The sequence below is a fragment of the Myiozetetes cayanensis genome, unplaced genomic scaffold, assembly GCF_022539395.1.
Source record: "Myiozetetes cayanensis isolate MyiCay16 unplaced genomic scaffold, myiCay2020 scf20-37, whole genome shotgun sequence".
NCBI lineage: Eukaryota > Metazoa > Chordata > Aves > Passeriformes > Tyrannidae > Myiozetetes > Myiozetetes cayanensis.
Window position 1 is genome coordinate 3,004,632 of NW_026087412.1, and position 23,516 is coordinate 3,028,147.

Genomic DNA, 23,516 nt, shown 5'->3' on the forward strand with positions numbered 1-23,516 from the left:
CTCTGCCAAGGCAACTGTACATTGTTGCTATAAATAGACGCTCTGGATCCCAGCTTCTTTTAACCTTGGAGGAGAGAGCTCAGCCACTGTACAAAGGGCTGTTGCCTCCCAGAAAGCTCTCCCTGCCACTGGAGTTTCCTCCAGCCCCGGGCCCGCTCAGGCACAGCTGCCTGTGCAGGTGCCAAAGGCTGACAATTCCCAGCAATCCCAGCCTGCCCAGCACACACGGACGGGCTGCGTGTCCTGCTCACACAAAAGCTGCCTCAGCAGAAAAGCAAAACTGCAGCCACTGGAGGCGAGGCCAGGGGGAGTTCTTGGTGCCTGCGGTGGAAATTTGGAGAGAGACAGAACAGAACAACTCATGTTTGGTGTCTGACCTCGTGAGAGGCCCTGCCAAGGTCGGTGTTTCAGCCGTGGGGGTCAGGCTGCAGCTACCACTGGAGCAGGGAGCCCACCTGTGCACAGGCTCTTGTATCCCAATCCCAACACCTGAGGCTGTGCCAAGCTGGCCCTGCCAACGCCAGCCACGCCCTTTTTCCATCTGGTAGGAGGAGATTATGGGCAGCCAGTCCTTATCTCTTAAAAGTCACGGGCAGATCTCGCAAAACAGTAAATACTTCCCAAGCTAAGAGTAAGATTTTTTTAAGACTGAATCCTAAAGTTTCAGTCAGAAGATGCAGCCGCCTGGATGCCTTGCAGCAGGAGCAGGCAGCTCCAGAAGGGTGTGCTCCAGGCAAGAGCAGTGGAACTGCATAGTCAGGACACAGCACAAAGGGAGGACGGGTGGGTTCCCACCTCAGCTGCACGTGGTACAAGGCATTTCAGTGGAGATGCATCCACGTCAACAAGAACTGAGCAGAAACTTCCTGTGTGCAGAGGGAGTCATGGTTGGGGGTGGCAGGGCAGCAGAGAACTGGGGCACCTTTACCCCCAACCATCAGTGCTTAAGCAATTAAAAGGTATCAACCTGAGGTAACAAATAAGGCTCCTCCAGGAAACACAACCAAGAGGGAAAGCAACACCCTACAGTTGTTCCTTAGCAGATGGCTGCTGTGAGGTAACGTGGACACTGCTGCCATGTGCAATGGACAAGAGGAGTATCAGGTCTGTGTGTGACCAGGCATTAATAATTATCACCACTGCAGCTCTCAGAGCAAAACCTCCACCCCCTGGAAACACAAGAGCAAAGGGAACTGTGATAACAGTGACAAGAGAGCAAAAGCATTTGAAATTCTCATCCTTTAATGGTCAATGATAACTTCTGGCTGGTTCTGTGTAATACAATTAAACAATATACTTAATTGTTTCAAAAAAAAAAAAAAAAAAAAAAGCAGCTCTCACACCCCCTCTTTCTATTGCTTTATTTCATGGACATTCTGCTGCTGGATTGGACTCCCCTGGCCTAACATACGGATCTCAAGTCACCACACATCCACATCTCAAGTGTAACGAAGAACTGAAAAACCTTGGTGCACCAGTGATGTGTTATTTGAAAAATAACAGCTCTATTAAACCAAATCCTTCCCAGTCTCCACTGCTCGTCAAAGAGGAAAAACAAAATGTTACTGTGGGAGTCTTAATACACTTGTCTTTTGTGGGTTTCTCTCTTGCCTGCTGAAGTCATACAGCGTAGAGTTCATAGATCTTCTTTACACAGTACACCAGGGCAGCGAGTGCTATCGTGTTGTGCAGTCTCTTTCTGTGCAGGTCGTCCTTCCTCACCAGCACCACGGGGGTGGACGAGGTGAGCGTATGCAGGGGCAGGCGGGAGAGTTTATAGGCATCGTACTCCACTTGGTACTTGCAGCAGGGATCAAACTGCCACGAGATCCCGTACAGGGTGCAGCAGGCCACGCTCAGCACTCCAGCGGGCAGGGAGATGTAGTGAGAATAATCTACTGGAAGTGCCAGGGGGGTGAAGAGGCAGGTGGTGCCCGCCAGCACGGCCGTCTTGTGCAGGCAGTTCCCGACGGTGATCCATCGGGCCGTCTCGTCCCCGATGCGCGTGGGCTCTATCACGATGTACTTGTACTGCGCTTCCAGGGCCTGCTCCAGCTCGTACTCAAACTGGTCCTGAGCATTCTCCCCGTTGTAGATCTCGTGCACAATGTAACAGTCCGTGGAGGACAAGGTGACCCTGTTAACGGGAAACTCGGAATTAAAACGACGGAGCTTAAGGACGGGCTGTTCACCCACCCGGCTGGGGAGCGGCAGAGAAGTGCCCCACGTGAGGGCAGCCCCTCAAGGTCGGGCACTGCCTCTGTTCCACAACCAGCAGCTTTTTCAGCTGAAGCTTCATTTCACATCAGCTCGTTACACCTGATGTACAGTAATTCATCCCAAAATAAGGCAATGTATCTTTCTTACCTTTTCCTGACTTGGAGGGCATCAAGCAATTTGAGAAATAGGATCTTGTTAACAGTCCTGAAATGGTTCCTCACACTGATAGCCAAGCAGTTTCTCTGGAGATGGTGGAAGTGTCCCTCACACCTTAGTGACCACAACGCCCCACTGGACAAACCACACAGACTTCAGGAGTTTTCACAGAAAACGAGACCAGCAGCTCATCCATCAAGAGGACAAACTGCACTGGAAGGTTGTGAGAGAGGAAGCATCTCTAGATGAATACATTTGCTTTCACCCCACAATAGTTACCTCCTTGCCACTGATGAAGCTTGATATTTAGTCTTCCATAGTAAACCCAACCTAGTAAATCCATAGCAAATCCAACAAGGATGGCCAAGAAACATTGCTGAAAGAAGGTGAGGAAGGCAGCAGAGCACTCTGTGGCAGAACACTCCTCTCCTGATGTAGGATGCAGCAAAGCAAGAAAGGAACGGTTGTTTTAACCCAGACAGGCTTTACCAGTGAAGAAGAGCTGCTGATGTTACTGGGAGCACATTCCCTACTGACAGGGGATTCACGGGACTTGCACTGGAGCAGCAGCTTTTAACTACCTGAAGTCACATCAGTTTCCACCTTCCCTTCACCCTCCATCACAGCATCACAGCTGCAGCTGCGTTCATGTACAGACTGCTAAAAACCAGGATTATGACTGCTCACCTGCCCTGAGAAAGGGTGAAAACCTACCCATTAGAACACAGCAAAATCCTCCCTTCTAAGCAGAAATGACTATTTCTGACATACTTGTGCTTAACCAGAGCAAAACTGAGCACGTGGCCTCTCAGGGATAAAAATATCCAGCAGATTCCTTTAGCAGAGAGAGAACAAATCACACACACATTTGACCTAATCTCAGCAGACAAAACAGCCTCATCCCCACAGCATTTAGACCCTCCTGATAGCAGGAGGAAAACACTGCTGATGTGGAGAATGGAAGGAGCACTTTTTGCTCCATTAGTGCAGTGGTACTTATGTGCATGCACTGGAAAATAAGGGAGAAAAATACACATTCACAAGCTGCTGTTGCCAAACATTATCCTTAATGTGCAGCTCCACTCATGCTGCAAAGGGGATTGAGCAGTGGCCAGCTGTAATCAAGAATATTGTTAAATTACAAGCTGTTGCCAGAAGTAGCTGCGTTTGTAACAGCAGCAAACATCAACCAGCAGGACCCCGAGAGGCACCACCCTCTCCCAAACCAGAGTAATAACCAATTTCATTAAAAGTCTGGCTGGAATTTATATAACCCACAATGAAAACTGAACTTACAAGGCAGTTATTGAGTTCTCTGCAGTGCATTTCCCCCTTGGCCTGTTCATGGGTAGAAAGAAAAATAAAAATCCACCTGAATTCCGTGTATGCCAGGGGCTTCTTTAGGGCCATCAGCTTGTTTGGGAAATTACCATTAACTCTTTCAGCACAGGATGTGGTGGGCTCTGATGTTCTGTGGTGAATTGGAAGGTATTTAAAGAACAACAACAAAAAAAAGTAAGGACAGCACCTGTATCAGGAGTTTCTAGCAAAGAACCAGTTAGGCAGGTGTTACACTGACATTAAGGACACTGCTGGTCGTGGCTGCTGCCAAGGATTCTTTTTCTTGGATGTTCCAAGTGCAGCTTCTTCCAAATGAAAAACTCCAGTTCCATTACAAAAGACATGCTGAGACTTTAAGGTAACTCTGCACACCATCACCCAGACTCTGTGAAACCACTTGCTAGGGCACAATGACTTCATGGAAAAGCTGTTGCTGAAAGGCATTTTCAAGCTGGAAGCCGACCCAGCGCTAACACAACCCTCCAGATAAAATTAGTTATTTCCTACCAAGGAGCACTTTCAGTGTGTTGCAATGCTTGGGAACATGCAGATGGGTCTGCAAAATAGAGAAGCACAATCCAAATTCAACTAAGAACTTCCCAGAGGCTTAGGAACAGCACAGGGGCCTTGTCAGTCCAGGATCTCCCACAAGCCCGTTCCTTCTCTGCCTGTACAGGAGCCATGGGAACTGAGCTTCTAACTCCAGGAATTCAGTAACTGCATTACATGGGATTTTTCCAGGCTCAGCACCAGGACAGGTGGCATTAACCCATCAGCCTCACTTCTCCTTGCCTGTCCTCCCCTCTGAACACCCCTTTTTCCTTTCACCATCACTGCACAAGCAGAGCCATACCACAAACACCTGTCAGAGGACAGGAATCCAACAGACTGGCCAGAGGCAAAGCTGTCCATCTCCTCTGGAATCTTTTGGCTTGCCAGGCTCTGGGGCTTTATAACAATAAAGTCAAGAAAAGCACAATCCTCCTACGCCAAAACAAGCAGAATTTAAAGTATGTTCTGTTGGAAAAGAAATACCACTGGGAACTAAGCTGCACAAAGGCCTCATCCTTGAGAAAGTCTGCCCCCCTGACTGTGCTGTTCCTTCAAATTAGTCCTCTAAAAATCGGAATAAATCTGTATCACAGTGCTGAAGCTGCACATGGCAAAACACACAATCCAAAACCGATGACAAAGAACGAAAAATTAACTGCTCAAACGAGAGCACACGTGAAGAGGCAGCACGGCAAGCAGCAAGTCTGCCCTTCTGTGCAGAGAAGTGGGGTTACCATCTATTATTTCCACACAAGAACTGGCTGCCCCCAGAGCAAGAAAAGTGAAAACTGGTTTGATTGTAGACGATACAGAAATAAGACACAGATGAGGTACGTGGGCTTGAGGAGGTTTCAGCTGAGTGGGAGCGAGGGCTTTGATGCACAGAGTGAACCTCTCCTGACACAGCCTTTCAACTGAACACAGCAGCTGCAAACCAACAAATCCACCCAAAGCAACTGGATTTGCTCAAACACTGGAGGCCACGGAATTTGCCTTTTGGAGCTTGTCACCCACCCCCTGGCCATGACAAACACAAATGCAGAGCTGTGCAAGCAACTCCGAGCTGGCATCAAGTCATCAAGTGTGGGGATTTTGTATAAACTCTGTTTTACTGAAAAGAATAGTAAACAACCAGAGAGCACCTACTTCCAGAAGACATTAAACGCTGTCAGGTGTTCAGAAGCCTGTCAGGCTGTTTACTAGACAGACCAGAACCTAAAGGCAGTTGTTAATATTACTCCATCAAATGATTTTCCAGGAGCTGTCTCCCCACCCCAAAAAAGAGGGCTAAGTTAACAAGCTGTCCAGTTGTTCTGTAAGAATAATTCTGGACCTTATATCCAAATATGTGTTCTATTGCAGCTTCAGGCTCTGTATATTCGAGAAATTTGAGTGTCTCATTCCTGCTGCAGAATTGAATGCCTGGGTGGGGGAATGTGGCAGAACTCTGAACAATTTGGCACAGCAAGATGTAAACCACTTAAAAATCACCGATGTCAAATTTTGGTATTGCCAAAGTTATAAATAAGGAATCCATTGTTAACAGAGCTGCAGCAGCAGGAGGGGCAGAAGTGTCTGTGTTAGCTATAGGGCAAGGTTCAAATTACATTTGGATTGTCTTCCTAACATGGGAATATCGGAGAGCACCAGGAGAGGGGTGCTGCAGCTGCTGAACAATAGCACCTCCAGCAGTTCCCAGAACCACAGAATCATGGAATGGATTGGGTTGGAAAGGAACTTAAAAGACTTTCCAGTGCCACTCCCTGCCATGGGCAGGGACACCTTCCACTATCCCAGGTTGCTCCAAGCCCCGTCCAACCTGGCCTTGGACACTCCCAGGGATGGGGCAGCCACAGCTTCTCTGGGCAACCTGTGCCAGGGCCTCCCCACCCTCACAGGGAAGAATTTTTTCCCAAATTCCAGCCCTCAGAGCAGCTCCATTTCTCTACTTCCAGCTTGGAAGCAGGCTCCTGAAAACAACAACTTGCCTGGTAAATGGAAGTTTCAACTGGATAGTCTTTTTTCTGTGGATAAAGAAATAAATAACATTCCAAGGAGGAGGCACAATGCCACTCCATGAGAAAAGACATTCAGTTTTGCCGGGTGCCAAGTGGAAATAGGAGAAACAAAGGAACAGAGTGCTGAGAACAGGGCAGGTAAAAACATCCTGGGAGAACCCCCAGCCTCCTCCTGCCACTGCTCACCTGCCTGAGCCTCCCAGGCTGGTTGCCCTCAGCCTAATGGCATTCCTCAATCTGCCACACAGAGTTTTGGGGAGGGTTTCAAGTCATCCAACCATCTCGGGTCTGCAAAATGCTCAGAACCACACTTAGAAACAATCCCAAGACTGCACAAAGCACAGGTACAGTTCTGGGCAAAAGAAAGCTCCTTTTAAATCCCTCCCATAACATGTAGGTCGAGTTTTATTCATGTATGTTTTTTTTTTTAAAGGAGAATATTCCTGGGTAACAGTGTTGCTCAGAGCACCAAACAGGCAATCAGATTAACTGCAAATGAAGAGCAGTTTGATTAGTAGTTAAGAAACTAAGAAAGGAAAGGCTTGCAGCAGAGTGATAAGATGTATCACCAACAGCACAGAGACTCTAATTCAGCAGTGCAAGAGGGGCTTTGTGCTGGTTGTGCAAGTGATCTGCAAAAAACCACATTCTAGATGGTCAGAGTAGGTCTGTGGGCATTGTCAGCCTCTCAGCCAAGCTGGAGCAAGTCAACAGAGTCAAGGCATGACAAATTCAAACACTAAACTTCCCTCCCTCCAACACAAATCCTTCTTGAAATTTAATTCAATTTCAAGATTAAGGAATGAGCTGTGGACTGGCTTTAATTCTCAGTGGAAATATTCCACCTCCAAGTCATATTCACCAGCGTGCTCCTACTCAGGATATGGTGCATGGAAAGCACTAACATGTCCCAGCTCAAACACCTGGGGAATTGTTTCTCTGCTGGGTGACCCCACAATCTGCCAGGCCTGGGGCCTTGGGAAGGGCATTAAAGCAGAGGAAGAACAGGAAAAGCTTAGCAATAAAGCAAGACTTTAGTTCAGAAGATGCACCTTAAATACAAATAGGAAAAATGAGCAGGAGATCTTCAGGCAGCCTCACCAAGGGACCAGAACATTCCCTGAACACTCAGGAAAACATCACCAAACCACAACAACAAACTCCAGCCCCTGGACAACGAGGAGGTGTCAATTTTAAGTCAACTAATGATTAGCCAGGCTGATGGAAATAGGTCAATCATTGCTGCAAGCAGAGCACCAGAAATCTGAGCAGTGCAGGTAGTGAGAGAGCTCAGTAAGGGCACAAAGGAGCCAGTGCAGGCAGCGGTGATGACACGAAAGCTGCTCTTTCCAGAGTTTGTCAGAACATCTCCCAGGGGAACAAACGACACGCTGTCCACTGCCTTTTATACAAAAACACCCAGTACAATCCAGTGTCTGTTCTGTATGAAAAAGTTGTTTTGGTCTACAGATCAACAATTCCCTTTAGACAGTCTCCATTAAAGAGTCTATCCAGAATGAAGGAAAACAAATATTTAGTTGGTTCCCTTCAGTGTTTTGGGGATTTTTTTGTTGAATGTTATTATTTCACCACCAGAGCCAGCTGGAGTTCACAGCCAACATCCTTTGAAATTAATGTCCTTACATTCACTCCTAGCAAGGAAACCGCTTTTTGACCAATTACAGACTTCTCTGTATCAAAAAAAAAAAAAAAAAAACATTTATGAAGGGATTCAGTCTCTACAGAGAGAGTTGCTGGTCTTTTTTTTTTTTTTTTATATATATATATATATTTAAATGAAAGCTGCTCCAGTCTCACAGCAGACAGGATTTTATTCAGAGCTGAGTCTCCTCACACCACCTCCGACACACAGATGCCTTTTAGACCGTCTGGCTGACAACTACAAACACTCCTCGCAGCAGCTCAGTTACGAGGAAAACTGGATCAGCATATTCAGTTCAAAGGAACGTGTCTCTGGACAAGAATCCTGCCCAGAGTAAGAAAACTGTGTTCACCCTATAAAAAGCACATTTCATCATGTGATGACATCAGGTCTGTCAGCGCTGCCCCTACACAACCTGCGCTGCAGCAGCCGAACGAGACAGGCAGGTGTGGTTTGGGATCAGCCTCTGATGGAGAGGCAGAGGCCCAGTCATGTGCATCTCCTGCTCTGCAGCTGCCAGGAAGAAGCAGCACCTCGCTGTCATCACCCCAAACCTACTGGAATTATCATCCTCCGTCACGTTTGCACAGGGTGGCACCTAAAGAACCACCATCTCTTTCGATGGAGGTTGTGAAACGCTGCCCAGGGGTGGATCTGTTCTGCTCCATCTCCTCCTCACCGGCAAAGGAAAAATAATATATGCAGCAGGCTCATGGAGTGACTCGTGTTTATGAGTATTTTTCATCGTAAGATCAAGAGCAATCACAGCTTTGAAAACAAATCACCTCAAACAACAATTATTGTACAGTTCACAGATGAAGTTACACGGCAAGAAATCACTTTTAAGTCCACACCAGTTTTCACCCTGGAAGAGTAATTTTTATTTAAGTTATTAAGTGCTCTTTTCCATGCCTTTTTTTTTAAATTATTATTTTTTATCCCTTCTCTTCTGCTGGGAGGACAGGTCTGTGCCACATGAAAAACCCTCATGAAAACTCCACACCTCCCATGCTGGGGCAGTGCCAGCACTGGGTGCAGACAGCTTTACCCCTGAGGTATTCTTAGCTGTTTATATGAACCACACTGATGCAGAAATTCCATTGGCTCTTCCAGTTCAATTACTTTTGAATTCCCTGAACACAGGCGGCATTCCTGCAATTCACATCAGCGCCAGAATTTTGAGGGCTACTTGTGGCTCTCCCTTGGCTCTGTAGATTCAACACCATCAAAGCAAACAGCGCCGAATTACAGCAAGGGAACAGAGTGAAGGAAAAGCCACAACAAAAATTAAGAGGGCTATCACAGTTTCTAATTAGGAGGGATATCAGAGTTTCGAGGTGAGGCAGCAGGACAAAAGAAAACTCACAAAACACTGCAGCAGCTTTCAGCAGCTGCCGGTTACATCAGTCAGCCCTGGGGCAGGACAGAAAAATGCCAACGTCAGGAAATGCGGGATAAACCCAGACATTTTCAGCAGGTGGAGAACTGTGCACACAGGTTTTTAAAGTAGCTCAACGAGACATTGTCTCAAGCTGTGCCAGGGGAGGTTTAGGTCGGACATCAGGAAGAATTTCTTCACAGAGAGGGCGATTGGAAGGGGCTGTCCAGGGAATGGGAGTCAGCGTCCCTGGAGGTGCTTAAGCAAAGACTGGGTGAGGCACTCAGCGCTCTGGTCTGGCTGACAAGGTGGTGTTCGGTCACAGGTTGGGCTCGACGATCTCAGGCGTCTTTTCCACCCTAATTGATTTCTGTGGCATTTCTTTCTGTCTCTTTTCTTCCCATTTTAAAGTTAACGATCCCCAAACTTCCACCGCTGCTCCGTGGGCAGCCCCAGCCTGCCCTGGCGGCTCCCCCGCCCCGGCGGCAGCGGCAGCGGGCCCGGTACCGAGCCCCGCGCCCGCCGGGCCCCGGCAGGAGGAGGTCACCCTGGAGGACTCGCCGCTCCCTCCCCGCCTTTAAAAATAGCCGTGGACGGAAGGAGCCTCCCGGGGCCGGCCCTCCTCCTCCTCCCGGCCCCCGGGGCCGCATCCCGCCGCGGGCAGCGCCGCCGCCTTCACCTTCGCCCCTCGGGCCGCGCTGACCTTCCCGCCCGCCGCCGCCCCGCCGGGCACCCCGGCCCTCCGCGCCCCGCGCCCGCCCCGCCCGGCCGCGCTCCCCTCGCGGCGCCCCCGCCCTCGCCGCGGGGCCAGGGGAACCGCGTGCCGCGCGGCCCCGCTCCCCCCGCCGCCCCCCGGGCCGTTCCCCCGCCGCGCCCTCACCTGTCCCGGCCGCCGCCGCTGTTGGTGCCGCCGGGGCCGCCGCGCCTCCTTCCCCACGCCGCCATCTTGGAGACACTCGGCTCGCAAATGTCTCCGGCGGGGGCCCGCAGCCGCGCCGCGCTGCCCGATGGGAGATGTAGTGCGCCAGGGCGGCGGCGGCCGCCGCGCGGGGCGGGGTCAGGCCGGCGGCGCGACTGCAAGTCCCATAGCGCTTCGCGCCGCCGCACGGCCGCGGGGGGCTCCGGGGCGTGTAGTCCCGGGGCGGGAGCGGGGGCGGCGAGGCCGGGCGGGCGCGGCGGCGGGACCGCTGTGGGACCCCCGGGCACAGCCCCGGGCACCGGCGGAGGGGCGGCCCCGCGGGGGGCTCGGCTCGGCCCCGCCGCCCGGGATCTGTCGCCGGAGCGGGCCGGCTGTGGGAGGAGCGCACGGCGAATCCCGGCCTGCCCCGCGGCCCCGCCATGAGGGGGTGAATGTGCCGGGCCGCGCCGGGAGCAGCGGCTGAGGGTGGGAAATGCTCATCGGCTTCGGCATCGCCTCGTATTGCTGCTCCGAAAGGAGTTCCCTCCTTGCAGAGGAGAAGGGATGCAGGATCCCCTCGAGCAGCGCCTCGCAGAGAGGAGAGGATGGGCGTTTTGGGGTGAATTCGACCCCTTTAGTCGATCCCAAAAGAGGAGCGGGGAGGCTCCCCTGCTGCATCTCTGAGGAGGAATAAATCACAGGATCGCTTAGGTTGGAAAAGACCTCTAAAATCATCGAATCGATACAAAGTTTATCCCGAAATGCTCCTCTAGAAACGAAATACAGGTAGGGCCAGAGGTCTCCCAGCTCCTGTGGATCCAGCAGAAGTGGATGCTGAAGGTTTTGTGGGGGTGTCCCAGGACCACCCTGTCCTCAGCCTCTGGCCTCAGGGCCACCCCCCAACACAGCAGGGTCATCCCAGGGGACCTGTGCCAGGGTGCTTGGATAGTGATCTCCAGGATCCTTGTGCCTCTGCAGGGCCCCCCTTGCTCCCAGTCTGATTCCTCCTGGGAGAGGAGCCTTTTTCTCAGGAATTTTAAGTTTTCCCTTAACAAACTGCTCTGCAGCTCCCCGCTCTTGGGGACAGATCTGTCCTCAGATTCTCCCCACCCCTCAGGAGAGAGTGGTGCTGGCTCTGCATCTCCCAGACCTAGAAAAGCCCCTCTTTCTGACAGCGTTATTCCCAAGTGATGCAATGTGACAAGAGAACAAACCCCCTGCCTGCCTCCACCTTCCCAGCGATCCCGAGGCTGCTCTTCCAGCCTGCAGGGCCCTCCCACGCCGCTGCAGTTCAGCTCTAATTTGGGGGGCGGCTGTTTTGCTGGAGGTGAAGGGCGCATTTGCAGGAACAAGAGGTGTTTGGGAAGCGTGCCCAGCCCGGCAGAACGTGCAGCACTGCTGGGACAGGCCGGAGCATGGACTGTCTGGAATGTGGAATGTAAACAGAGTGTGTTACCAGCAACAGCCCGGCTGCAGCCCCAACCCTACCGCACTGTCCCCGGGGAGCAGCAAACCCTGCTCTGCCTGCCTGAGCTGCAGCCCCGGGGCCACTTGTCACTTCGGATCAAATTATAACTGTAAATAAGCTGGGCCCCTTCTCCACACCACCCTCCCTGGCACGTTGAGTCACCCAAACTCCAGCCTCTGAAGCTGGCACTCAGCTTTAGGAAGTGGCACCAATGCTGTGCTGGACCCTGGGTGCTGAGTGCTCGGGCTGTGCTCCCAGGGCTGAGGAGTGCTGGCTCCAGGAGGGAAGTGCTTTATGTCCCTCTGAGTCACCTGCCTGCCCACCTTGCTCTGGACAATGCGGACACAAGCACTGAGTGACTGTTCACCAGAGGCTGCATTGGCAGGATAACTCCCAAAGGGGTGGCCTGAAATTCCAAGGAGGGCTGAGGAGAGTGAGCTGGCAGAGGGAACAGACTCCCAGCTGACAGGACCCAGCCCAGAGGTGACAGTGCTCAATGCCCCCTGGTTCCACGGGCACCTCCTCCCGCCTCCCCCAGCACGGCACAGCCACTGGGGGGTCAAGTTAAGCCACACTTTTATTGTATTGTATTCCATGCATTATGTCCATGTCTTATAGTAGGACAGAGGGAGGGATAAAGATAAAATGTTAAAACATAAACAAGAGCAGAAAGGTCATTTGTAACAGGTCCTGAGAAGGAAAGGCACATCGTAACCACCGAATCCAACAGAACGGAAACCTGGGACAGAGGAAGACAACGCTGGAGAGCGGACGAGGGAGGGGGGTTTCAAGTCGGGTGCTGTAGAATTGCAGGTTTGACAGCAACCTGCATTCCCCCACCCACCAAGGTCTGCAGTTCAAATGGGTTCGGGGACCTCAATATTCAACCAAACCACTTTCCACGCTCCTGTTGCCAGGGAGAGTTCAAAATTCCCCAACTCCCTCCAGGCTTAGTGAGCACCAAGGGGCAGCAGAGGGACTCGAAGCTCCTTTCTGCGGAGACCAGCTGGGAAAAGGGCAGCTGGTGGGGAGGCAGGGAAGGGCTGCCCAGCACTGAGGGATCCCGAGCCATCTCCTGCCCAGCAGCGCAGGATCCCAGGAGCACCATGGACTGCGGCATCGCTGGTGACCTGTGGGTATTGCTATTCACCGGCATCAGGGACCGCAGGGGAGGGAAGGCAGAGGATGGAGACAGCAGTGTTGGCACGGACACTGGCACACGGCTCCGTCGGGTCACACACTGGAGGGGTCGTAGCACCTCGAAGGGAAAGCAGCAGCAAAACCATGTGTGCTGTGCCTGGTTTAAGGCAGCGATTGCCACTTGTGATCCAGCGCTGGGAAGCACGAGGTTCCTGCCAGAGCAGCACAAAGGGCTCCAGAGCCAGGCTTGGACGCCAGGCCACTGCTGGTGCAGCGGCCACAGCACAGCCTGCAGTGAGCTGACACAACGGGGAACTTCTGGGAACTGCCACACAGTGGAAATGAGCACAAAACCAGGGCAGAGGCTCACAGAGGCTCACGTGAGGCACCCAGCCCTGCCGTGACAGACACAACAGTGTCTTATCTTGGCTTGCAGGGGAGGAGATGGTTCAGCTTCACCTTGGGATCAAGAGCAGGGACGGTTCTGCCGTCACGGCTGTACCAGAACGAGCCTTGCTCCCGTAACTACACGTTGAAGTGTGTTTTGCATGTTAAAGAAGGGACATTTAGCGGCCCAGATTTCTTCCTGAGCCCCTTTAGTTTGTTACCTGCAACCCTTTCCCAGTCCCTCAAAGCCATCCTGAAGGTCACAGCCCGGGTGGAATAAGCAGCAAGAGGGCAGAAACACGAGGCAGCAGCAGGGCTGAGCCCAAGGCCTTTCCTGAGCAGCACAAGGCAGAGGCGGGTCTGCTGCCGGCCACAGCTCCCTCCCCAGGCAGGAGGTGGGCATGGGCAGAGGTCTCAGAGCCCTGTGCAGGGCAGGGATGGAGTTTGGGAGGTTTAACTCCAGCCTGAGAGGGCCATGTTACGCTGGTGATGGGCAGCACAGGCAGGCAGCAGGGCTTTGCCTCGAGCTGGTGACCAGGAGGAACAGCTCAGGGCCTCCCTGGCTGAGATCAGCCACAGGGTCTCCATCTCTGACCATCCCAATCAGTAGAGGAGGTTGGAGAAGTTTTGCCTTTGCCACCACAGACTTTTTGTGCTGGTCTCTGAGAGAGGCCTGAGCTGCCTCTCAGTCGGGGCTTTGGTCACTCCGTGGCACAGATTGTAAACTTCAGTCCCTGCTGAGCTAAGCTAGGTCTGGATTTGGCCTCCAGGTGAAAGGCTCTCCATTTCCTTCTGCCTGGCTGCAGCCCCCAGTGGCTGCTCAGGGCTGGGGATGTCAGAAGCATCATCTCCCACGCCACAGCCCTGCCCTGGGACACTGCAAAATCCCGAGAGCTCGGTGGGAGATGCTCTGGGGTGTAGCTCATGCCCTGTAAAACCCAGGCAAGGCAGGACAGGCAGCAAGATGGAACCAGGCAGTGCCCTGGCATCATGGTGATACTTCTACATCCAACTGTGGCAACACTGGGCTGTACTGCAGGGTCCTCACCCATGGAGGGAACAGCACGAAGTGAGGGTGTTCCTCTGCTAGCTGAGGACCCCACAATGCTGCCAGCACCTGAGCCTGGAGCTTCTTTCCAAAGGCTGTGAGGAGAAGCCATCAGCATCCACGTGGAGGCAGGTGGCTCCAGGAGATGAGCCAGGAGCAGGTCCTGGAGGCCTTACCCCTGTTGCTCTCAGGATGGGATGACGGCTCCGATCTGGGGCTCGGAAGGGGATGCAGAGCTGGAGTTGGGGGAGATGGGGGGAGCCTTCCTCTTCAGCTGCAGGAAACCACCCTAGTGCCCTGGGATGTCCCCTCATTGCTCAGGCAGGGCTGGCTGTGGGGGCTGGTCTCCTGTCCTGAGCAGGCTGTGTCCACACCAGAAGCACTGATGGCCAGGAGCAGAGACAGGAATGACAGCCCGTGATCCTGTGGGATGCCACGGCGGGGTTGTGAACGGAAGGCTGGGCAGGAGCTGGCATCTCTGGGGAGCAGCATCTGCAGCTCAGCCACCTCTCTTCCTCTGCACAGCCCCTGCAGCTGAAGTCTGCTCCTCACAAGGCTCCTGTCCCTTGCCTTGGAGGTGTCACCGTCCCAGTGTCTCCACAGCTGGCGCAGCAAAGCCCCCGAGGTGCCACCATGGTCCGTGTTTTCTCATCCGTACTCCACATGGGCTTGGACACAGCTCAACAGAGGCTGGAGGGGATGAACCTGCCTCAGGGCTGGGGCTCCTCCAGCACCTCCCTCTGTTCCACAAAGCTTAATCCCCCAGCTGCCAGAAGGAAAGTGGGGCCGGTGCCCCACGACCACCCCTAACCAACATCCCCCAGCAAGTTCACAGTTGTCGCCAAGAGGAGCGGGGAGGACGAGGTGCAGCACAAGTCATCCCCTGGTCCGGTGATGGAGTTTGGTGGAAAAATCATCCTCTTCCTTCCCCTGGCTTGGGAAAAGCACTGGGGGACGCCACGTGTGCCCAGAGCCAGCCTGGCCCAGGGGCTGTAGCCATGCTCACACGTGGGCAGGGCGGAGGAGGTTGTGCCCACACTCACCCACCACATGGACACGCTTAAAAAAAAACCCGGGAATTGCGAGTGTGGGAGGGGTTTCCTGAGACCGCAGAGAAGCGAAGGCCGCGTCGGACAGTCAGGGACAGGTGTGCTGGTGTCGGAGCAGTCCTGCCTTAAGGCTGCAAGTGTTCCAGGTACTGCGGCAGCGGGTTCTCCTTGACGTATTTCTGAATGTACCAGCACGTCAGGTGAGCTTTCAGGTCCTCCTCCACCACGAAGTCCAGGGCTGCCTGTGACCAGCCAGAGAGAACACACAGGTTACAACCAGCACCCTCAGCCTACGCTCTCCTCTGCAGCCTCATGGGGGTCTGGACTCCTGTAGCCATCACACAGAGGGGGGAAGCAGCAGGTTGCCCTCAGGTACCCCCTGTGCGAGGCAGGTGGAGGGAGGGGGTTGTGGGGAGAGCACAGCACAGGGTTCCCAGTTTAACCCTCAACACATCCAGCCTGGTGGATGCTGCACGGCAGGCGACCTAGCCCATCATGCCACCCATTTGCCCTGACCTACAGGGCCAGGGAGCACCCCAAAGCATCACCCCACAGTCCCTCGTGGCTCCTCAGCTCTCCCTGCACAGCTGCAGGGCCCAAGGCAGGCAGAGGGCTCACAAGGGCAGGGAAGGTTTGAGAGGAGGAGTCCAGCCCCCAAGTGAGGTGATCCATCAGCATCTGCACAGTGGGCACAAGGAGGAACAGGCCAAGCACTCACCCAGCCCCTCGTGCCACCAAACCAGGAATGTCTGACTCCAGATTTCCACATGTCCCATCGCCCATCGGAGCAGGGCTCCCACAGGGCACACACAAAATTCCAACGTGACAGGGCCTGGCTTCAGCCAGGATCTCTACCCACAGCTGGGATGGCAACAGCTCTTGCCCTTCTGGGTGTTTGGGGCTGTACCTTGGCCAGGTGCTTGGCTATTCCTCTCCCTCGATAGGCATCCGGCACTTCCGTGTGCTGCAGGTCCACGATCCGCTTCCCCACGTACTCGTAGAGCAGCACTGCCTTGTCATGGCAACCTGGGGGGTGTGAGAGAGGGGTGAGGACTGGGAGGTCTCCTGGCAGCCCACAGCAGGGGATGGGCAGCTCTGGGATTGCTACACCAGCCCTCGTGCCCATGGGAATGGCTGTGCTGGGCGGGAGACTTTGCTTTCAGTGACACCTGGATGTGTCCCCCTTGGTCCCCCAAAGGTGTGAGCAGAGCCAGGTCAGCTCAGCCTTTCCAAGCCCCTGGAGCAGGGGCAAGTTTTCTACCCATCCCTGAATCGCTGATGCCAACACAACAAAGCAGCTGTGGGGAAGGGTGGGATGTGTTGATGTGAGGGAGAGAGCAAAAAACAGGAGAGGGAAAAACAATTCCTTTCTCCTCCAGCACAGAGTTTTTTGTTGTGGCACATAAAACAGAACAAGACTCCTTGGTCTGGTGTTGCAGCATTGCCTAGACATGTTTTGGGGAAGATGCTGGAGAGGTGAATCCCACAAACACAAGGAAAGTGCACACAGGTGTGCAAGGGGGGTTGTGCACACAAATTTACATGTACACACACAGGTTTCCTGTGTCAACACCCTGACCTTTCTCACAGCAGCTCAGTTACAGGAAAGAAGAAGTTTCAGCACACGTGTGAATCAAAGAAGAGCTCATAACACCTCTCTGGCTTCATCTGCACAACCTGAGCTTCTGCCTTTGATGCAAAACCAAACACTTCATTTCTAGACGGTTTCTGTATTTAAGTGAGTTTCAGAAACACAATTCCCCAATCAAAGAGACAAGCTCGATTAAAATAGTGGAAACTTTCCCTTCAATGGTTTTTGGAAGCTGCAGGGCTACAGTGTCCACTTCCATTCACTGTTTGCTTTAGCTGAGCTCAGTACACTCTGTGTCACTGCATTTCAACTGACAACTCCAACCCATTTTACCTCATCCCTGCATTAAGGATGCACTAGAAATGAGCCCGTTGGAATTTTGTGTTTCAAGAGAAGCAGCTCAAGATTTTGTTCCTGCTCCTTTTATGCAGATCCTCGATTCTCCGACATTGCATGGAAACCTTCGCGCTTCCAGCCCGAGTTTATTCCTGCTGGTTTCTACCCGCTCGTTCTCGTGCCAACATTGTTCTTGGGTGGACATAAATAATTTCCCTCCCTGCCGTGCCCCCAAGTATTTATAGGCATCAGTCCTGCCCCTCTCAGCCTCCAGTTCACCAGAAAAGCCAAGCTCTTTTAGTCTCCCCAGACAGAAAAAAGGGAGAAGAGCAGCGTTTCTCCATGTGGATCCAGACACCCAAAAAAAAGCCATGGGAGCATCACAGACCTGTCTCATTCAAGAGGAACCCACCCAGGTCAGGGCTCAAGCAAAGCAGGTGCCCTCACCCTCACAGCATATTTGGTGGCAGCTCTCCCAGGGGTGACAAGGGTAGAGCTGGCAGTGCCAGAGGCTGTAAAATGATCTTATAACGGCGGCTTTCACACGCTCCAGCCCTTCCACCCTCATTCTCCCCCCAGGCCAAAACTTTCCACAGCCTCTGCCTGAAGCTTTGAGAAGTTTAAAACTAAATTGGTGACAGAGCAAAAGGTTGTGTTTTTTTTTTCTAAACCATACTTTTTCCTATATGATCTGCTCAGAAGCATCACACACACAAATGCATTTTAAAGCAGAAAGTGATGAAGTGTTCAGAGGATTTCAGATCTGCCCCAGGCAGGCTTTTCCTCGATATTCCCTGTACCACAGCAGCACCACAAACCCCCAGCCAGATGAACACACACACAGAGAGCCCAAAATATTTTACAACCAGCTCTGCAGAGAAAGCCAGTGCTGTCAGTGCTCCAGGAAACCAGTCCCAGTTCAGGAAAACACCCCAGTTCAGCCAAGTACATAAGCACATCTGTACGTGCTCACCTCAGTGATGGGACCCTGAGCCACACGGTGCCTGAAACCCAGGACACTCGTGCCACAGGGTCTGGTGTGGGCCCTGCAGGTGACAGCCATGGCTTGGAAGAAGCCAGTTCCTCCTGCTCCCAGGAAAGCTGGGGGAGCTGGAAGCAGTGCTGACCCTTCATGGGAGTACCCAGCCCCCGTTTGCTGCGTTCCCCCTCCAAGGCAGGGCACACAAGCAGAAACCCCACAAGAACGTGGCATAGGAGACGCCGTGTGCCGGCCTCCCGCCTGCCTCATCCCCGTGGACTTTGGGACGGATGGGGGTTTGATCAGCCTGCACAGGCAGAGCTTGGCAAAGCAGGCTCAGGCCTCAGCCAGCCCCAGAGGTGCCCGTGAGCCTGACCATGGTGCCTGAGTGGCTGACACTCCCCTGCGAGGCCACAGCGAGGAAGTTGAGTCAATGCAAATCAGCACAGGGAGGAGGCTGCAGCGATGGCAGCACAGCTGGTGCCCTGCTCTCCCCAGTCCCTCCCTCAAATCACAGGGTGCACAGGGAAGGGGGAGCTTTCCCAGGAGCTGGGTGACAGACCAGGTCTAGACTTGCTCTCCATGGAGGGTTTCCACCAGGAGCAGTGGCACAGAGCTCCCATCCAAGCAGAGGCAGCAGAGGCCCCCTGTGCCACAGGCTCAGCTGTGACACCAGACACGAGTCCCCAGGCTGGCTCACGAGCCTGGGGGCACCGAGCAGAGAGCCCTGCCCCAACCCGAGCTGAGCAAGGGCCCCATCAGGCATCTGGGAAGATAAAAGCACCCTGTTCCGGCCCATCCTTTGCTACCCCCTCTCCTGGCATGCACAAAGTATCTGGCTGGTGAGGGGATGCTCCAGCAGAGCAAGACCCGTCTATCCAGCCCTTTCCCTTCTCCCTGTCCCTCTGTGCTGGCCCCAGCCCACCATACACCTTTGTGTGCCCAGGACTGGGGCAGGGCAGGGGCCTGGCCTTCTGTGCTCCAGCCTTTGGAGCAGCCCCTGTGTCCCAGCCTCCTTAGGACACTGCTGCAAAACCATTCCCCGAGAGCAAGGGGAGGGAAGAACACACGCCAGCCCCATTTCCCACTCTCAGACACAGGAAAAGCCAGAGGCAGGAGGCAGCTCAGCTCATCTGCTGCTGAGCCAAAAAAGGAGGGGGGGGGAAAAAAAAAAAAAGAAAGCAGAAGCTGTGTGTGGGGTGAGCTGAGAGGACAAGATGTCCCGAGGAGCTCATGCATCCCAGGCTGCAGCCACGGGCTGGTCTTGCTCCCCAGGGAGCTACTGGCACGTTACTACAGAGAGAAAACACAACAGAGGACAACAGCCAGAGCAGGGACGGCACAGCCCTCTCGCAGGGGCCTCACTCGCAGGAATGGCAGCAGGGGGGGCTCTGCTTTGGAGCAGTTTCCTGTTTAGGAGCTGTCTGGAGGTGACTGTGGCAGGGGAGTAAGTGGGGACCTCTTTGAGGCAGGGTCTGGTGACAGCTCCCTTGGTCCCCACTGCAAACTCGGCACCTTTTCCCTCCTGGAAAGCATCTACCCCAGCAGGGAGGAAAGCTCCAAGTTTTCCCAATAAACCTGAGCCTGGATTCCTGGACAGGGAGCTCCCGAGACTCAGATCAGCAGGGGCCAAAGCAGGAGCTTCCAGCCACTGGATCCTGCCCAACACCCAGCTGGGGAAGAGTGGGAGGTTTGGGAAGCACGGTGTGCTGCATCCAGGTCTTGGATGAACGGGAGTCTGAGTGTGTGAGAAGCTCACGCATCCCCAGGGAACTGGAGCCACTCTGCACAATGTGGTGAGCCTGTCTCCCAGCTGGAGAGCTGGATGGGTTTGATGGGCATCAAGAAGTCACAGTGGTTGCTGCTAAAAGCAGTTGCCCTGCCCCAAACATCTGTGCCAGCAGCTGGACTGACCATCCGACTACTTTGGGGTGGGGAGGGATCTCTTTGGGTTTCTTGTTTTGACCAGAAATTTCATCTTGTACCCAAAACCCCCCAACTACTCCTGAACAAAACAGCGTATGTGATTCCCAGGGAAGCTTTTAGCTTTGACAAATTGATGTTTTCCACCAGAGTCGCTGCACGGGGAGGTTTCTGGCTGGCTCGTGCTGTTAGTCACATCCTAAGTGATTACAAATCCAGTTGGGCGTCTTTCTGCCCTCCTCTCGAGGGATAAAGCTCAGTGAGGTCTGCTTATAATCAGCTTTACTTTCAGCTTCTAAATGCTCCTGCATTTGGGATTCAAGGGAAAAGGGAATGTGTTCAAGTGAAGCAGCCTTTCCCATCAGAATTTCAGGAGCCACTGAGGGGAGAGGGGGGAGCGATGAGCAGAGAAGGGAAAGACGAGGCAACCCCAAAAACACCAAATGCAATTCATCCTCCTCATGTACAGGGAGGAAGTCCTGACATGAGGTTACACGGGGGCAGAGAGGCAAACACAGGATGATGCTGAAAACAAGCACTTTCACAACTAGTTCCCAGCTTTCACTGTCTCAGGCCTCTTGCCACAGGGATTTCCCGAAAGACATCACCGTGGAAAGTTTTCTACTCAACACCACACCACCCTAATCCACACAGCCCAGAGACCAGCTCTCAAAGCCTGGCTCCTTGGTCCCCAAGCCTGCTGCACCCATGTTTTCCCAGGATATCACCCACACTTCACATCTAGCAGAAATGAGGACCGAGACACCAGAGAAAAGCTGACCCTGGAGCCCACAGGCTGCTCTTCATCTCTGCCACAGCCCAGTAACATGGGACAAAAGTGCTCTCAGAGGGGCACGTGGGTCACACTGATGCCAAAACCTGTGTCTGACCCATTTCTTGTCATTCCTTGTGTGCGGCAGGGAAAACCTGCTGGAGCATTCCACACCACTGATGCTCCCTGTGCCAGGAGCGGGAGCAGTGGAGAGAGCAGTGCAGGAAACAAACACCCTGCCACGCACTCCCACAGAGATGGTTATCTTCTGACCAGCTTCCAGGGCTTGGCTGTTACCAGCAAATGCCTAACAAGGAGAGATGGATCACCCACTCCCCATGGATGTTAGTCAGCCCAGTGGCACGGATTCCGTCACACCGGGACGCCGCTCAGCTCTGCTTCTCTATGTGGCTGGTGCTGAGCTCACAAAAAAGGGGCTCAGTGTCTCTGAACTCCCAGAAAAAAACACAACCCTGGCCATGGCCAGGTTGGACAGGGCTCGGAGCAACTTCGTGGAAGGTGTCCCTGCCCATGGCAGGGGGGTGGAATGAGATGAGCTTTGAGGTCCCTCCAACCCAAGCCATTCTGGGATTCTGCGATCCTGGAGCAGGAGGTTTTGTGCTGATTCACACACGACTCCCACCACAGGTCCCACAGTTTATTCCCTCTCTCAGAGTTCACCCTCTGCAGTCACGACTCCTCCCCGCTCAGCCACCGAACGCTACTCTGCCCACGGTGTGGCTGGCAGAGGTTTGATCCGGAGAACCACAATGAAAGATGATGTTTCCCTAATAACTGCTGGCCCTTGGCTCTCCCCTGCACACACAACAACGCCGTGGCAGTGGGGACCTGTCACCTGGGACCTCGTCTGATCCCTGTGTCTGAAATGAGCAGTTGGTGAAATTGTTCTCTCCGCGCCCAGCGCACACGTCTCCTCCTCCCTCGCTCCACCACTGCTGAGCCTCCAGCCTGCACTTTGTAATTAGTGGTTGAAATGAAAATGGGGTGAGGGGGGGGGAAGAGGAGTCTAAAATAAAATCTGGACTATTCTTGTTGTTTTATCAAAAGAACCTCCTGCATCCCCTATGATTTCTGAACTACCCATTTAATTTTTTTTTTTTTTTAAAAGACAACTACCCTGCAATTTCTGTAGGGCAGAGAGGCAGCCTGTTTTACCCAGAGTGGTTCTCAGCATGACAAATGGACAGGGAAAAGATGTTGGGATCGTTGAACATTTGGGATTAACCATTAAGAGGATGGGGCACAGCACTGCCAGATCATCCAGAGGCACCTGCTCCTGGGGGGGTGCCCCCCAAAACCTGCCTCTGCCAGCACTGGACTCCACACACCAACCCCAACCACGCGAGCCAAGAGATCCCCAGATCTCCTGGGGGAAGATTTTAGGGGGCAGGAAGGATGGGGGGGACCCGCAGGAACCAGGGGCGCTGGGGGGTGGGGGTTCAGAGGAGTATCGGGGACACGGGGGGTGACAGGGTGGAGTGTACAGGGAAGGTGCTGCGTGACACAGGGGGAGGAGGGATGGGGGGAATGGAGGAAAACGGGGAGAACATCGAGGAACGGGGGAGGGAGGGGAACGGCGAGGAACGGGAGAAAAAACGGGGAGGAAAAGGAGGAAATGGGGCGAAACGGAAGAAAAGGGGGAGCGACGGGGGAAAAAGGGAGAAGGACGAGGGGAAAGGGAGGGAGCAGCGAGAGGGGGGAAAGAAGGAAAAAGAAGAGGCGAGTGAGGGGAAGAGAGGGAAAAGGGAGGATGGGGAAAGGGGAATAGGAGGAAACGGGAGACAAGGGGAGCGACAGGGGGAAAAGGGGGTGAGCAGGGGGAACGGGAGGAAAAGGAGGGGACAAAGGGGGTGAGCGGGGAGAAAAGGGGGACAAAGAAGGGGACAAGGGGGAAGACGAGGAGAAAAGGGGGCCGGGGCGGGGGGGAGGTAGGGAGAGAACGGGGGTCTGGATCCGCCGGCGAGGCAGAACAACAGGGGGCAGAGGGCAGCAGGTAACGCCCCGGTGGGGGGGAGCCCCGAGCCCCGCCGCCGCTCACCGTTGAGCCGCACGGTGAACTGCCGGCGCTTGCGGTCGTGCTCCACCTGGATGGGGCAGCCCTGCTCGAGGAGGCCGAGCGGCGCCGAGTGCGCCATGGCGGGTGCGGTGCCGGTCTCGATGCCGGTGTCGGTGTCGGTGTCGGTGTCGGTGTCGGGGCCGGGCCCGGCCGCAGGAAGCCAGCTGTGCGGGCACGTGCCCGCGCGCCGGCCAATGGCCGCGCCGCGCTTTTGTTTTGGTACGGCCGCGCGCCCCTTAAAGCGGCGACGCCCCTCGGCCGTGCGGGCCCCACCGCCAGCGGCGCCCGGCGCCCCCGCGCGGGCGGGCACGGCCAACAGCGCGAGCCCAGCGCCGGTACCGGGGCCGTACTGGTCGCGTACTGGTCAGTTACTGGTCATGTACTGGTCCGGCACTGCTCCGGGATTGGTCATGTACTGGTCTGACACTGCTCCTGTACTGGTCTGACACTGCTCCTGTACTGGTCTGACACTGGTCCTGTACTGGTCTGCACTGATGCGGCACTGGTCCTATACACTGGT

General features: G+C 54.1%; 2 protein-coding genes across 2 annotated transcripts; both read right to left on the minus strand.

Moving 5' to 3' along the window:
• Positions 1-1,224: 1,224 nt before the first annotated feature.
• TMEM11 (transmembrane protein 11) lies at positions 1,225-10,310 on the minus strand. The gene is made up of 2 exons (XM_050317573.1): positions 10,209-10,310; positions 1,225-2,137 (listed from the first exon to the last, which is right to left on the minus strand). The coding sequence occupies exons 1-2, from the start codon at positions 10,271-10,273 to the stop codon at positions 1,621-1,623; spliced, it is 582 nt and encodes a 193-aa protein (XP_050173530.1). The 5' UTR covers positions 10,274-10,310; the 3' UTR covers positions 1,225-1,620.
• Positions 10,311-12,256: 1,946 nt separating this feature from the next.
• On the minus strand, positions 12,257-23,134 carry NATD1 (N-acetyltransferase domain containing 1). Its single transcript, XM_050317578.1, has 3 exons — positions 22,979-23,134; positions 16,226-16,344; positions 12,257-15,560 (listed from the first exon to the last, which is right to left on the minus strand). The coding sequence occupies exons 1-3, from the start codon at positions 23,073-23,075 to the stop codon at positions 15,444-15,446; spliced, it is 333 nt and encodes a 110-aa protein (XP_050173535.1). The 5' UTR covers positions 23,076-23,134; the 3' UTR covers positions 12,257-15,443.
• Between the last annotated feature and the right edge of the window lie 382 nt (positions 23,135-23,516).

Bases quoted from the DNA above. Each gene is read 5' to 3' on its own strand.
- TMEM11 (XM_050317573.1), bottom strand. From the start codon at position 10,273: ATGGCGGCGTGGGGAAGGAGGCGCGGCGGCCCCGGCGGCACCAACAGC. The intron at 2,138-10,208 runs GTGAGGGCGCGG...TCCCGTTAACAG, and splicing joins AGCGGCGGCGGCCGGGACAG to GGTCACCTTGTCCTCCACGG.
- NATD1 (XM_050317578.1), bottom strand. From the start codon at position 23,075: ATGGCGCACTCGGCGCCGCTCGGCCTCCTCGAGCAGGGCTGCCCCATC. The intron at 16,345-22,978 runs GTGAGCGGCGGC...CACACCCCCCAG, and splicing joins GTTCACCGTGCGGCTCAACG to GTTGCCATGACAAGGCAGTG. The intron at 15,561-16,225 runs GTACAGCCCCAA...GGCTGGTCACAG, and splicing joins TAGCCAAGCACCTGGCCAAG to GCAGCCCTGGACTTCGTGGT.